Raw genomic sequence first — 16,426 nt, 5'->3', positions numbered from 1 at the left:
CCTGACCATTCCTCCTCAGCACTGACCCCTCCCCTTCTGCACTGCCCCCGACCTCCTGCCACACCCCGAGCATGGCCCCTCCCTCTCTGTGCTGCTCCCTGACCCCCCCCTCAGCACCCACTCCTTCCTCTGACTCTCCCTGCTCAGTGCTGCCCCGTTCCCCTGACCCACTCCTCAGCACTGCCCTCCTGCCCCACCGTGCTCTGCACTGACCTCCGCTTTTCTGCCCCCTTCCCCTGACCCACCCCACTCAGCACTGCCCCCTCCCCCTGTGCTGCCCTTGCTGCCCCCATCAGCACTGACCCCTCCGCCTTAGTCCTGCCCCGACCCTCCTCCCCTCCCCTCAGCACTGACCCTTACCCTCCTCAGCACTGCCCCCCTTTGCAGCCCCTGCCCCACTCCCTAAGTGCTACCCTCCTGCCCCACTCCCCTCAGCACTGACTCCTTCCTCTGACTCTCCCCATCAGAGCTGCCCTGTTCCACTGCCCTTCCCCCTCAGCGCTGCCCTCCTGCCCCTCCCCCCAGCACTGACACCTTTCCCTGACCCTCCCCCTATGTGCTGCCCTCCTGCCTCAGCACTGCCCCTCTCCCTCTGTGCTGCCCCCTGAGCATCCCCTCAGCACTGACCCTTCTTCACCCATTTGCTGCTCCCTGGCCCTCCCCCTCAGCACTGACCCCTTCCCCTGATCCTCCCCCTCTGCACTAACTCCTGCCCCACCCCTTCAGTGCTGTCCCTTGCCCATCTACCCCTTCCTTTCTACCTATCCCCTGGCACTTCTCCCCTCAGCACTACCTCCTCCATCTCCCACCCCAGCACTGCCCCCTGCCCTTGTACTCCTCTCCCTGGGCATCTCCAAGTGCTCTCCGTCCTTCTAACCCTCCTGGATATATCCTGCCTCATCTCTGTCCTGCCTCATCACCTGCCCTTCCACACATGCCCTGGCCACCTCTCATCTCTAATTCATGCACAGTCCTTCCAGATGCAAGAGGTTAGTACTTAGCATCATTTGGATCTCACAATCCACTTCTCAATGCTTTCTTAGGATCATGAGTTCAGACACCCACTTATGCACAGAAGGACAAAAATCTTACCGCCTATATCCCATGAGCTTTGTGAGCCAAAGAGATTTAACCCTGAAATAGTTACAAAAGCCTGTGTGCCAAGAAGCTTCAATACAAGCAATGCTCTGAGCAGAATGACAAACAGGTTCCCGCACGACCCTGGGCTCTCCGGTTCTTGGGACAGGCAGAACACTGCTGGCACAGCCGGCAGTAAACACAGACCAAGAGCAGCTGACCTGCACTCCAGCAGGACATCAAGTCATTGCAGAAAGAACTTTTGAGAGCAAGCAGGAGTGTAATGAGAAAGCGATTGAGGTTCAGAGATGGTCGGCACTGACAGATGATGTCCAATACGATGATCTCCACTGCTTCCATTTTTTTCATGCAGTGCTTTAGGTTTACAAAGCATTGTACAGACATTGGCTAATCCTCACAACAGCTGTGAGAGGCAGAGAGCTGTGATGGATGGCAGAAGAGAGATCACTTGATCATTACCTGTTAGGTCCACTCCCTCTGGGGCACCTGGCATTGGTCACCGTCGGTAGACAGGATACTGGGCTGGATGGACCTTTGGTCTGACCCAGTATGGCCATTCGTATGTTCTTATGAGTGGATTTTATCTCCATTTTACAGATGGAGAGACTGAGGCAGAGAGATTGAGCTGCTCAAGGCTGCACTGCAAGTCCGCCCCAGAGCCAGGATTAGAACTCAGGCGTCCCTGCCTTCTGCCCTTGTGCTCAGCCTGCTGGACCAAGCTCTCTCTCATGAGCTTTATTAAGTGGCTGTAGTAGTTTATAGTTGTCAACGTTATGTTTTATTTGCATTTTATTTAAAAAAAAAAAAGGCAGCTGTACCAGAAGTGCCTGGAGTCAATGGACACTGATTGGGATAGGATTGGGGGAGGAAATAGTCTGGTCTCTTCCCAGCACTGGTCTATGTCACACCTTCATTTCAGTGGGGGCAGGGCCTGGAGACTTCTGTCCCCCACAACCTCCCTGTGACATCTTTTTCAGTTGTGCAGTTTCCTGAAGCCAAATGGAATGTGCCTGGTACCTTTGTGTCTGCAGCCTCCTCTGTGTCTGGCCTGCGGCAGCAGGACATCCTTGCAGCATTGACAGTAAGGTGGGTATGGAGGACTCTTCACAGGGCTCAGGGTAGTCTAAAATCACCCAGGAAAGGGGCTCAGTGACCCAGGAGGTCCTGTCCAGCCCAATCAATTGAATGCAAGACAACAACAAAATACCATAGAAAGCTGACCAAACTGCAAAGGGACCAGGAGAGATTAGAGTAGGTTCTGCATGCAGCAAGAGGCAGCTCCATACAGAAATGTGTAAAGTCATATGTGTAGGCAGGAAGGGCTACCAAGAGATGTAATGGATTCTCCATCATTTGGAGTCTTTACAGCAGGGGTCTCAAACTCAATTTACCTTAGGGCCAGTGCCAGTCCTCAAATCCTCCCAGTGGGCCAATAATGTCACTCATGCTGCCCAGAACCTGCCCCCCCAAACTCCGCCCCCCACCTGCCTAAGGCTCAGAGGGAGTTTGGGTGGGGGAGGAGATCTGGGGTCAGGGCCGGCTCCAGGCACCAGCCCACCAAGCTTGTGCTTGGGGCGGCACCTGGAGGGGGGCGGCGTGGGGCTCCGGCTCCGGCCGCCGGGAAGAGCGGGGCCACGGCCGGGCTCGCCGCCCTCCCCCCAGGGCTCCGGCCGCCCTCCCCCTCCCCCCCCCGCGCTGGGGGGGGGAGGGCGCGGCCGGAGGCTTTTTTGCCTGGGGCGGCAAAAAAGCCAGAGCCGGCCCTGTCTGAGGTAGGGGATTAGGGTGCAGAGTGCAGGCTCGGGGATGGAGTTTGGGTGGGGGAGGGGGTCTGGGGTGCGGGGTCTGGGATGGAGTTTGGGTGCTTGGTGCAGGCTCTGGGATGGGGCAGTGGGTGGAGTTGCAGGGGGAGGGGTGCAGGCTCTGGGAGGGAGTTTGGGGGCGGGAGGGGGTGTGTGGGAAGGAGGAGGGGGTGCAGGCTCTGGGAGGGAGTTTGGGGGCTGGTGGAGGTGTGTGGGAAGGGGGAGGGGGTGCAGGCTCTGGGAGGGAGTTTGGGGGCTGAGGGTGTGTGTGGGAAGGGGAGGAGGTGTGTGGGAAGGAGCCCCGTGCTGGAGCCCCGTGGGCCACACCGGGGAGGTTCTTGGGCCGCAGATGGCCCGCAGGCCGGGAGTTTGAGACCCCTGCTTTACAGTGAGATTAGAGCATTTCTTAGAAAGAAATGGCCATTCATAGATTCCAAGGCCAGAAGGGACCATTGTGATCACAGGCGCCAACTTTCGTTGGCGCCGGTAGGTGCTTGCACTCCCCTGGCCCCGCCCTGACTCCGCCCTCTCCCTGCCCCTATTGCACCACTCCCCAAATCCCCACCCCAGCCCCACCTTTTCCCCAAGCGCACCACGTTCCTCCTCCTCCCAGCGCTTGCCGCACAAAACAGCTGTTTTGCGGCGCAAGCGCTGGGAGGGAGGGGGCAGAAGCAGGACATGGCGGTGCGCTCAGGGGAGGAGGCAGAGGTGAGCTGGGGGAGCGGGGCAGGGAGCTGCTGGTGGGTGAAGACCACCCACCAATTTTTCCCTGTGGGTGCTCCAGCCCCAGAGCACCCACGGAGTCAGCGCCTATGATTGTGATCATCTAGTCTGGCCTCCTGTATAGCACAGGCCACAGAACTGTCCCACAATAATTCCTAGGGCAGCTCTTTTAGAAAATCATCCAATCTTGATTTAAAAATCGCAATGATGGAGAATCCACCATGACCCTGAGTAAACTGTTCCAATGTCTGATTACTCTCACCGTTAAACATTGCCTTATTTCCAGTCTGAATTTGTCTAGCTTCAACTTCCAGCCATTGGATCCTGTTATGGTTTTCTCTGCTAGCTTAAAGAGCCCATTATCAAGTATTTGTTCCCCATGTAGGTACTCAAGTCACCCCTTTAACTTAACAGAGAGAAGGTTAATAGTTGGAGCTCCTGGAGTCTGTCACAATAAAACATGTTTTCTAATCCTTTAATCCAGGGGTCCCCAATGCGGTGCCTGCGGCCGCCATGGCACCCACCGGGGCGTCTAAGTGCGCCCGCCTACTGGCCGGCGGACGAGCATCCGCCGAAATGCTGCCAAAAAGCAGCGTCATCCAGAGGCGTTGCCGCCAAAATGCCACCGATTTTCGGCGGCGACGCCTCTGGATGACGCTGCTTCTCGGCGGCGACGCCTATTGACATTGCCGCTTGTTGGCGGCATTTTGGCGGCTGCTCGTCCACTGCCACGGTCCTCCGTGGCTCGTCGTTTGGCGCCCGCCAGATGAAAAAGGTTGGGGACCACTGCTTTAATCATTCTTGTGGCTTGAACCCCTTTCAAATTTATCAACATCCTTTTTGACTTGTGGACACCAAAACTAGACACAGTATTCCAGCAGCGGTCACACTGATGCCAAATACAGAAGTAAAATAACCTCTACTCCTACTCAAGATTTATGCTTCCAAGGATCACATTAACCCTTTTGGCCACAGTGTCACCCTGGGGTTCATGTTCAGCTGATTATCCATGATACCCAAATCTTTTTCCACATCAGTTTCCCAGGATACAGTCCCCAATCTTTAGAGCCCTGCAAATCTGCGGATATCCACAGGACATGTTTGCAGATTGGATGCGAATAAAAATTTTGTATCCACACAGGGCTCTACCCATTTTGTAAGTATGGCCTATATTCTGTGTTCGTAGATTGAAACATTTACCTTTAGCCATATTAAAATACATATTGTTTGCTTGCACCCGGTTTACCAAGTGATCTGTCCTGTCCATAGGTGCCAACTTTTCCCAGCGCTGGTTAGTGCTCCACCCCTGTCCCGCCCCCATTGCAAACCCTTCCCCAAAGTCCCTGCCCCAACACCGCCCCCTCTTTTCTACCATTCCTAGCTTCTGTTTTATATTAATTACTATTACCTTCCCCTTTCTTCCTTGCATTATATATTGCGGGGAGGGATAGCTCAGTGGTTTGAGCATTGGCCTGCTAAACCCAGGGTTGTGAGCTCAATCCTCAACTTAGGGAACTGGGGCAAAACCAGTACTTGGTCCTGCTAGTGAAAGCAGGGGGCTGGACTTGATGACTTTTCGGGGTCCCTTCCAGTTCTATGAGATAACAGGAGTACTTGTGGTGGCACCTTAGAGACTAACAAATTTATTAGAGCATAAGCTTTCGTGGGCTACAACCCACTTCTTCGGATGCAGAAGTGGGTTGTAGCCCACGAAAGCTTATGCTCTAATAAATTTGTTAGTCTCTAAGGTGCCACCACAAGTACTCCTGTTATTTTTGAGGATACAGACTAACACGGCTGCTACTCTGAAACAGTTCTATGAGAGAGGTTTATATTTACATAGCTGTTTTCATTCCCCTCTAAGCCAGGTTGGTTTAAAACCCTTCCATAAATAGTTAGATAGATGCCCTCCTACAAGTCAGCCACTCTGGCTTGCTTACTCACTCTGTACAGGCAGATGTCTGCTGGTGGGCTCTCACCTGGGAACTGGAAGTGCAATAGCCCATGTAAGAAACATGGTCCAAGCAATCAAGCAGTGCAGTCCACTTCTCAGGAAGCTGGAGACCCTTTAATGAATTAAGAACACACTGAAGAACACACTGGACAGAGGCAGAGTCTGGGAATCCAAGGGGAGGAAGGAGGGGACACACATTCCAGTGCTAGATGGTCACAGGTTTGGAAATGATCCTGAATGATAAATACAACCGAAGTGGATGTCCAGCAACTTTGCCCATCCTACCCCATCTACAGTATCTGGGCTTCTTCCTCCACCACCCCTTTCTTCTCATGTCAATCTCACTCTGTAAATTGTGTTGTGATTATAGACCCACAGTGAGCCAATCTATGCTGGTCTTTATCTAATTGTACTGGCCTGTGTCAGAGACTGAATATTGGACTAAAAGGATCATTGGTGTGATCTGCTCTGGTAGCTCCTATGTTCCTAAAATTTTCTCTGTTTTTCTGTAAAACTCTGCAACAAACAAAGTAATGAATTATGTTTGAAATTTTTGAGTCTCACTGGAGAATCCTACCAGGGATGCAGAACCCTCTCATATAGATGACAATATTTTCTCAGGGATGGGCTGACTGCAGTGGAAAGAGCCTTCCACACACTCCAGATTCCCTTCCTGGAAACATCACCAGCTTGGACCTTTCCTTCAACTCCTTGGCAATGCCCAGAAGTGGGACTTTCTTGATACACTTCCCTTCTCTGCGTGCCCTAAACCTCTCCAACAACATCATTCCCATGCTCTATCCAGCAGTCTTCTCTAACCTCTGGGCACTTCATCTGCTGGACCTGAGCAGCTGTAACATCTCCCGCCTTCACCCAGAAGCTTTCCAGGGCTTGAGAAACCTGCACACGCTGCTCCTGAAAAACAATAAGCTTCAGATTCTGCAGCTGCCTGCGTTCCTAGCCTTTGGAGCCCTTGTCCATCTGGATCTGCGGAATAATGATCTGCTCTCTGTGGATGCACTAGTCCTGCAACGGATGGAAAGAACCCATCAGATCCTGCTTCAGGGGAACCCCTGGGTCTGTAATTGTTCCATGTATCCTTTCCAGCAATGGCTACATCAAAGACGAGGTGAGGGAAGGACTGAGGGCAGGGCTATCATGGGTAAAGAGGAGGGACTTAAGCGTAAATGCCCTGGAAGGGTTCAGGGAAGGATTACAGGAGTAATAGAGGTAGAAACCCTATTTGGTCCCTTTTATTCCATCTCTTCTGATTAATGCAGGCTTATTTCCAGCAGACTATTTTCTAGGGTTTCTCTAATCTTTTTTAAGGGACATCAACTGAAAAATCACTTTGAAAGTTTTTATTTATTGTGGTCACAAGTAATGCCCAAGATGCCTAGAAATGATGCAAAGGAGAAAAGGCTTTTTTTCAGTTTGGCTAAGATTTTGGAAAATGGGCACCTAAAGTTCACCTCCTAATCCACATTTAGGCATCTGAATAAATGGCCAGATTTCAAAAGTGCTAACCACTCAACAGCTCCTATTATCCACTTCAGTGGGAGCAGGACCTCAAACCTCAGAGCCCAGTTTTTGAAATGGACTAGATTTCACGGTGACGGTGTCCCTTTAACTGTTGACATTTCTATCACAATGTGAGACCTTTTCTACACTACAAATTAAGTTGACCTATGTTAGGTCGACATGCAGCCACCACAATAATTACTGTGGTTTTTCATGTCCACGCTACCCTCCTTCTGCTGATGGTGGGCATCCTCACCAGGAGTGCTTGCCCACTCCCCCCTCCTGCTGATGGTGGGCATCCTCACCAGGAGTGCTTGCCCACTCCCCCCTCCCCCCTCCCACCACAGGTGCTGACTTCCCCTCTGCCTGGTGGGTGCTTGACTCCGCCCCCGCACAGCCATCGCCCTGCCCCCATTTCACCCCCTTCCCCCAAATCCCCGCCCCGCCTCTTCTCCGCCTCCTCCCCTGAGTGTGCCACATCCCTGCTCCTCCCCCTCACTCCCGGAAAGTCCTAAGCGCCGCCAAACAGCTGTTAGGCTGTGGGGGGGCGAGTGCTGGGAGGGAGGGGGAGGAGCGGGGATGCGGCGTGCTGGGGGGGATGAGGCAAGGAGGGGGGAGCTTGGCTGCTGGTGGGTGTGGAGCGCCCGCTAATTTTTCCCCATGGGTGCTCCAACCCTGGAGCACCCATGGAGTCGGCGCCTATGCCTCCCACCCTCACTGCCCAGGGCTTACAGCCCAAGCTCCCGCCCCAGGGCTCACAGCCAAGGCTGTCAGTGCTGAGCAGCGGGGGACTCTGGCTGTGAGCCCAAAATGGGGCTCACAGCCAAAAAGCAATGCAAGTAACGCAGTGTCTACACTGACACTGCATTGCCCTATCTACCTCACCCTAACTGCTATGCCTGTTGCAGAGGTGGAGTTAAGGCGATATAGCGAGCGACTTACATTGGTGGGAGCTACATTGTAGTGTGGATGCTTACAGAGCTTAGTCAGCTTAAGCTGCCTTATGTCGACCTAGTTCTGTAGTTAGGGTTGCCAGGTGTCCGGTTTTCAACCGGACGCCTGGTCGAAAAGGGACCCAACCAGCTCTGGTCAGCACTGCTGACCGGGCTGTTAAAAGTCTGGTTGGTGGCGCAGCGTGACTAAGGCAGGCTCCCTGCGGCTCCCAGCAGCAGTGGCATGTCCCCCCTCCGGCTCCTGCGTGTAGGGGCAGCCATGGGACTCCGCACACTGCCCCCGCCCCAAGAGCTGGCTCTGCAGCTCCCATTGGCAGGAAACCAAACCAATGGGAGCTGCGGGGGTGGCGCCTGCGGAGGGGGCAGCGCGCAGAGCCGCCTGGCCGTGCCTCCACATAGAAGCCAGAGGGGGGACATGTTGCTGCTTCTGGGAGCTGCTTGAAGTAAGTGCTGCTCAGAGCCTGCACCCTGACCTCCTCCTGCATCCCAACCCCCTGCCCCAACCCTGATCCCCGTCCCACCCTCTGAACCCCTTGGTCCCAGCCCAGAGCACCCTCCTACACCCCAAGCCCCTCATCCCCAGCTGAGCCAGCACCCCCCCCCCGGCATCCCAACCCCCTGCCCCAGTCCAGAGCCCCCTCCCACACCCCAAACCCCTCATCCCCAGTTCCACACCAGAGCCCTCACCCCCAGCCCAGAGCCTCCTCCTGCACCCTGAACCCCTCATTTCTGGCCCCATCCTGGAACTCACACCCCCAGCCCAGAGCCTGTACCTCCTCCCACATCCCAACCCTCTGCCTCCGCCCAGAGCCCCCTTCCATACTCCAAACCCCTTGGCTCCACCCCCCAGCCCGGAGCCCCCTCCTGCACCCAAACCCCTCATCCCGGCCCCACCCCAGAGCCCTCACTCTTTCTCGCATCCCAACCCCCTGAGCCAGCCTGGTGAACAGAGAGAGGGGGGGATGGAGTGAGCTGGGGGTGGAACCTCAGAGGAGAGGTAGGGCAGGGCAGGACCTCGGAGGAGGGGCGGGGCAAGGGTGTTCAGGTTTGTGTGAGTAGAAAGTTGGCAACCCTATCTGTAGTGGAGAACAAGCCTAAATGTATTTGGTGCTTTACACGTAACAGGCAGCTCACATTCACAGCAACTCCTCCCCCTAATTTTGCTTGTTGCTGATGGCTCCATATTTAGTGATTTCTTCTCTTGTTTCTTCCATTAGGTTTCACTAGAAGCTGAGAACAGGCTAAGTGGGTGGGCATTAGCAGGTGCACTCTCTTGTGCTCTTTATATAATAAAGAGCAAGGGTGAAGACCTCCCTCCAAAATGGGGATGGAAGGATGGGTGGGAAGGTGGAGCCCCTCCCCCTGCAACTGAGTCAGTTTTTGTCTCCTAGGTGTGCAAGTACTTTGTGCCTCCCCACCAGAACTCCAGGGCCAGGAGGTCAAGACCCTGAACTTTCAGGATCTGGGCTGTAGGAGAAAACAGCGGTTTCCTCAGGCTCAGCCTTCACTCAGAAGAAAACTGCTGGCCACAGTGCAGAGAAATGATAGTAAGTTGTGCAGCTACAGGAACTCTGGTCCCATGTGAACGCTCTAACTCCCTATTTAATCAGTTTTCCTATCAGTGGCATATTCCCAAAGTATATACCCCACTGATCCAGTATGTGAGGTCTGAATTCCTGCTCTGCCTCCTAACTAACTCATCATAAGATTTTGGTTCACTCTGTTCTGCTTGGTTTGGATTGCTCTGCAATGTAACTAACATTCCTGGCAGCTACATGCATTTGGCAGCATCAATAGCTGGAGAGACTGCCGGAGTTCTGCTCTGGACCTTGTCAGAGTGAGCATGTGGTGTCCTGACTGGGGACAAGGGCTGTAACAGTCACATAGGGTACGTCTGCACTGTAATTAAAAACCCACAGCTGGCCTGTGCCAACTGGCTCCGGCTAAGGAGCTGTTCAGTTCTGGTGTCCATGTTGGGCTTGGGCTGGAGGCTGGGCTCTAGGACCCTGCAATGGGGAATGGCCCCAGAACTTAGGCTGCAGCCTGAGCCAGAACATTTGCTTTACAATTAAACAGCTCCTTGGCCTGAGCCCAAGTTAGCTGGCACAGGCCAGCCATGAGTGTCTAATTGCAGTGTAGACATACCCTTAGAGCAGGGGTTTTCACAACAAAATTTTCGGTGGCCTCAGAGTGCAGCCACCAACTCTTGCTGGTGGCCACACTGACACTTTTTTCTTAAATACTTAATTAACTTTAGGAAAAACAAATTAAATATGCACATATACACATCCAAATCATTGTAATTTATGTATGTAGGGTTTTTTATTGCAGACTCAATAATTTAAAAATAACGCTGTGAAAAGTGATATTTGTATGTTTGTTCATATCACTTTTCTCAGCAAGCACCAGGACAAATTAAAGCCTGGATGGGGGGGATTGGAGGGGGAGGCAGCCGGGGCCCAGGGTGATTGGGGGGGGGGGGGAGAAAGAGGAGGAAGCCCCACCGCTGCACAGCCAGAGGTTGGTGCCCGCTCCCATGTGGCCAGAGGCCAGACTGCATGGCTGGAGCCGGGGGGCTGCTCCCGAAGCCCTGCAGCCAGGCTCCCAAAGTCCTGCCGGTGGAGCCTGCTGCCCAACCACCCAAGCCCCACTGCCCCTCCACCCATGGTGGGTCAAGAACTCACCTTGCTCCTGCAGTGGTGTGCCCCACCTGTCTCCAGAGGCGGTGCAGGGCGGGGCATCCAGGAGCAACAGGGAGGGAGGGAGAGGGCCTAATGTTTTGTGCCTCTCCCCATCACCGCACAGGAGGCTATTGTGGCCACAGGAAAAGCCCCCAGTGGCCATGTTTGAGAAACGCTTCATTGTCAGATAAAGCATCAGATAATTTTACAGAACAAAAAAAGTTACTAATCTCATCAAAGTTATTAGAGACTCAATACTACATGACCGGCACCAATACAATACAGGAGCCCAGAGGTTGGTAAGTGGGAGACTTATGAAATCTGAATGATCTCTTGCCATCTGAGCAGGATAACTATCCCTCCCCCAAGACCTTATGCTGAGCTGCAGATTATCCTCTTCTAGGGTTTTAAAGAAAATTCTTCAGGAAAGGTCCGAACCTAACCTACCCAGTGTTAGTACTTGAGAGAAACCATTTACATTAGCAAAACGGTGGCAGTTTACACCATTTATTCCAATGAACAGCTGCCATTTAACAGCTTCTCAGTATTTAATGAAACGAAACATTACATTACTCCTTCCTCATCACACTGTTTCCTAGACAAAACATTTGCAAATTCCTATATTCCATTCAACAGAGTGGAGAGCCACCCTTTTGTTTTTCTCAGGATTATTCCATTTACACAAATCCTGGCATTTTACATTCAAGTTATGTTCTTATAACATAAGAATGGCCCTACTGGGTCAGACCAAAAGTCCATCTAGCCCAGTATCCTGTCTTCGGACAAAAAGAACAGGAGTACTTGTGGCACCCTAGAGACTAACAAATTTATTTGAGCATAAGCTTTCGTGGGCTACAGCCTACTTCATCGGCTGCATGTAGTGGAAAATACAGTAGGAAGATATATATACACACACACACACACACACACACACACACACACACACACACACACACACAGAACATGAAACAATGGGTGTTACTATACACACTATAAGGAGAGTGATCAGTTAAGGTGAGCTTTTATCAGCAGGAGAGAAAAAGAACTGTTTGTAGTGGTAATGAAAATGGCCCATTTCCAGCAACTGACAAGGAGATATGAGGAACTGTGTGTGTAGGGGGGGGGGGGGGGAAATAAGCATGGGGAAATAGTTTTACTTTGTGTAATGGCCCATCCACTCCCAGTCTTTGTTCAAGCCTAATTTAATGGTGTCCAATTTGCAAATTAATTCCAATTCAGCAGTCTCTCGTTGGAGTCTGTTTTTGAAGTTTTTTTGTTTTATTATTGCGACTTTTAGGTCTGTAATCGAGTGGCCAGGGAGATTGAAGTGTTCTCCAACTGGTTTTTAAATGTTAATTCTTGACGTCTGATTTGTGTCCATTTATTCTTTTACGGAGAGACTGTCCGGTTTGGCCAATGTACATGGCAGAGGGGCATTGCTGGCACATAAAAGAATAAATGGACACAAATCAGACGTCAAGAATTAACATTTAAAAACCAGTTGGAGAACACTTCAATCTCCCTGGCCACTCGATTACAGACCTAAAAGTCGCAATAATACAACAAAAAAACTTCAAAAACAGACTCCAACGAGAGACTGCTGAATTGGAATTAATTTGCAAATTGGACACCATTAAATTAGGCTTGAACAAAGACTGGGAGTGGATGGGCCATTACACAAAGTAAAACTATTTCCCCATGCTTATTTCCCCCCGCCACACACAGTTCCTCATATCTCCTTGTCAGTTGCTGGAAATGGGCCATTTTCATTACCACTACAAACAGTTCTTTTTCTCTCCTGCTGATAAAAGCTCACCTTAACTGATCACTCTCCTTATAGGGTGTATAGTAACATCCATTGTTTCATGTTCTGTGTGTATGTATATAATCTTCCTACTGTATTTTCCACTACATGCATCCAATGAAGTAGGCTGTAGCCCACGAAAGCTTATGTTCAAATAAATTTGTTAGTCTCTAAGGTGCCACAAGTACTCCTGTTCTTTTTGCGGATACAGACTAACACGGCTCCTACTCTGAAACCTGTCTTCCGACACTGGCCAGTGCCAGGTGCCCCAGAGGGAATGAACAGAACAAGTAATCAAGTGATCCATCCCGTGTCCCTCATTCCCAATTTTGTTAGGCTTTATCTTCACTGCCAAAAAACAAACAAACAAAAAAAAAACAGTTAACTAAGGCACATTAATCATCCAACCTTAAAATCCTAGTGGAGACAAGGCACTGTAGTATTTACCACAAGGCAGCTAAGCTATATCCTCGCCTGTGACTGACCTCACTTATTTATTATTTTTAACAGTGAAGACTGGGGGGGAAAACATGGTCAGGGCCTAAACTTAGTTAAGCAGTTTGTAGAGTATGGCCTGAAGGTAGAAGGGGGGTGGGGGGGGGGAAGAGATAGAAAAAGAAGGGTAAAGAGAAATCATAAAAGCAGAACTAACTGTAGAAATTATAAAAGTAGAATTAACCTTTTGTAACAGCTTATGATTAATAGCTGCCAAGTGACAGAGCAAGAAACGGCAAAGGGCAAAAGTAAGGAAAAACAGAAAAGGCTTGCTTTGCTTTATTCCTTATATGGATGTAAAACTTTAAGGAAGTATATATAATTTTTATATAGGTTTTATCCTATATAAACTCTCACATTTTATCTGTCGGGGGGTTTCGGCTGCCTTGGCTGACTCCCCCATGCATGCATGTTTGATTGATCAATAAAGGAGCCTCAGGCTGTCTGATCCAAAAATAAACCATGTGGTCAATTTTCCACAACAAGACATAGCCAAAATTAGGATTTAAAGATGTGTTAGATTAGCTGGATCCATCTAATTAAAACCTTCAAAGCTAAAGACAAAGCAAATTGTACTGTAACACTTGCTCCGCTGAGACCTTAACTTGCGCAGCTTGCACCTGCTAAAGAACAATTGGCTTTGTCTTGACTAAAGTTTTATAAGGTTTTAATTAGATGGAGCCAGATAACATGATCTAACATACCTTTAAATCCTAACCTAGACAAAGCCTTGGTAAATAGTCTCCCAGTCATGAGATTGTGTGTCACCAACCCAAATTATCTCAGAAAAAGTGATTGAGGGTTTTAACTATTAGGCCTGGTCTACACTAACCCCCAAATTCGAACTAAGGTACGCAACTTCAGCTACGTGAATAACGTAGCTGAGGTTGACATACCTTAGTTCGAACTTACCGCGGTTCAGACGCGGTCCACACGCGGCAGGCAGGCTCCCCGTCGACTCCGCGGTACTCCTCTCGCCGAGCTGGAGTACCGCAGTCGACGGCGAGCGCTTCCGGGATCGATTTATCCCGATTCACCATGCAATCATTTGCACTCATGCAAAGAGAATGTGAAGTGGGTGTAAAATGCTACCATTCTGATAGGCATCATTAAGCAGCATCATTGTGGCTCATGGAGCATCAGCCCAAGTATTCACCCTGTGTCTGTGGTAGTAGGCCCTGGCAAGCCCTCACCCATCAGGAAGATACTGGTGAGACATGGGGATTCCCTGACCTACTCCGTTTCTCTTTCCTCTGCAGCAACCACCACTGCAGCAACCACCATGTCACCTGCAGGGAAGGAAGGGAACAGCTGGCCATACTTGGTGGGCTTCCTTGTATCAGCTGTTGGCATCTCCATCCTGATTGCACTGGCTGCAAAGTGCAAACTATTCCATAAGAACTTTGCCAGCTACCGCCACCGGCCACTGCCTGACACCAGCTCGATGGGAGGCAGCCATGCTGAGAGGGGGGCTGCCTGGGGGGAGAACCAATCCATGCCTAGTGCTGCTGGGCTGCAACTGGAGGACGATGATGGCTTCATTGAAGATAACTACATCCAGCCAAGTGAACGGCTGCAGGAGGAAGACTAATTGGAGCCACATTTCTCCCTCTGAGGCTGGGACTTCACCCAGGCTCCCCTCCCAGCAGTCCCTCTTCACCTTCTGGGGCCAGGGCTTTCAACTCCTGGCCTGTCATTTCAGCTCTCAGCAGCCCAGGACCTCCACCTCCACTCCCAGCCTTCCTTCTCCAGCAAGTTGTCACTATTCTTGTTTTAGCTTCCACTGTTTAACTTAGGGGGTGGGACCAACATGAAAAAAGAAGGAGCTGAGAAGTGACATGAGAGAAGGGTGTGATGGGGAAGGGCTCAGCATGGGAGAGGGGATAATGGGAGCAGAGCTTACTGGGAAGCTATTAGGGTCCAATTTTATCCCTGGTGTAATAGCACCAACTTCACTGGTGTTACACTAGGGAACAGTGCAGCCCACAGTGCAGGGAGGTCTGCCTTGGCACTGAAAACAAACTGCTCTTTACTCATCTGAACATTTTTCCTTCAGTATTTGAAATACCATAAAGCAAAGTGAAAGCCAGCCTGGTGCAGCCTTTGCTCCTAGTATGAGGCCAGGGAGAGACCCCCACCCTCAGCACCAGCCTCACGCACCCTAGCCTGAGCCAGAGTTCCAGAAGACAAGCATTGAGATGGACACACACCAGCACAGACACTCCTGAATCTGAGAACCTGGTGACATTGCACAGAGAAGACAAAGACTAGAACATCCCCCATGAAACCCTGACTCTGCAGCCTTCAGCAACTCTGCCCTGGAGAGGGAGGTACTGCCCATCAACACGACAAAGCCACTAACCTGTGTATCAAGCCTGCTTTCCGATCCTAGCTCATATGAGAGCTCAGAAGCCATAGGAGGGGAAAAGCCAGGGACAGTTATAAGAGGAGCATCTGGGAAGCTGTCTGGTTGTGGTGCCAAACGGGCTCTGTTGTTTAACCTGAATGTATGTGGCTGCACAGCCTGTCTCACTCCCATGGCTCCTTCCACTTCAGAGCTGGACTTTGGGTTTATTCCTTTTGATTGGCTGCCCTCCTGGTTACAAGGCCCAGCACTTGCTGTGTGAGCTGGCTGCTGAGTCCTGAAACAAGATTAATGAAATCTCTAACACACAGTGATGTTATCCTCGTGCCTATCATTATCCTGAAGGGTCCCAGCTTTACAGGCTGCATCTGTGGGGATGCTCCATCCAAGGGTGAAATGCAGCCATCTCTTTAAGAGAACAGGAGGCAAAGGAGAATCCTGGGTCTAGTAGAAACTGCACAAGCATGTGTCAACCTAATAAAATACACATTTTTTTAACTTTGTGTGCAGGGTGAAGACAAGCAGCTTTCTCTTTATTTTGTGCGAACCCCCTCCTTCCCTGCCAGTGTTATGCTGTTCCACATGTATCACACCTGGTAAACTCCTTATGTCTTTGTTTCCTCTGTAGAGTGCTATATGCAAATATTAAATAATCAAACAAACAGGATGGAAGTCCCAGAATTAGAACGGGGCCAAAACACTGCAGTTAATACTCCACTCCTTAAAACAAAGGGTTCTGAAATCTTAAATCCTTTGGGGGAAAAAATCAGCTGATTCCAGGATGGATGGAGAAACTAGCCAAATTTTAGGGGTTTAGGGACACCATTACGGATTTCTAACTATCCCCATCTGGAATCCCCTCTTTCCACAGACCTGTGATCCTGCCTCATCTCTGACCTGCCATTTCACCTTAGCATGATTCCATCAGAAAGAGGATTATAGGGCTGGGATTCAAAGTTAGTCTGTCTTTCTACTCTTAAAATTGCTTTCCCAGCCTGGCTTGTTCCAACATAATTTAACTGCTGGGAAAGCA

The 16,426-nt window shown here is 50.8% G+C and overlaps 1 protein-coding gene across 1 annotated transcript; it reads left to right on the top strand.

Annotated features, from left to right (window-relative positions):
• Positions 1-2,097: 2,097 nt before the first annotated feature.
• C8H1orf210 (chromosome 8 C1orf210 homolog) lies at positions 2,098-14,619 on the top strand. The gene is made up of 4 exons (XM_065408871.1): positions 2,098-2,184; positions 6,196-6,703; positions 9,440-9,595; positions 14,288-14,619. Exons 1-4 carry the CDS (start codon positions 2,098-2,100, stop codon positions 14,617-14,619), a joined length of 1,083 nt encoding a protein of 360 aa, XP_065264943.1.
• The last annotated feature ends 1,807 nt before the right edge of the window (positions 14,620-16,426 follow it).

This window comes from Emys orbicularis, chromosome 8, assembly GCF_028017835.1.
Source record: "Emys orbicularis isolate rEmyOrb1 chromosome 8, rEmyOrb1.hap1, whole genome shotgun sequence".
NCBI classification, from domain to species: domain Eukaryota; kingdom Metazoa; phylum Chordata; order Testudines; family Emydidae; genus Emys; species Emys orbicularis.
The sequence above is the reverse complement of the archived record's forward strand: the minus strand, read 5'-3'. Positions and strand labels throughout refer to the sequence as shown.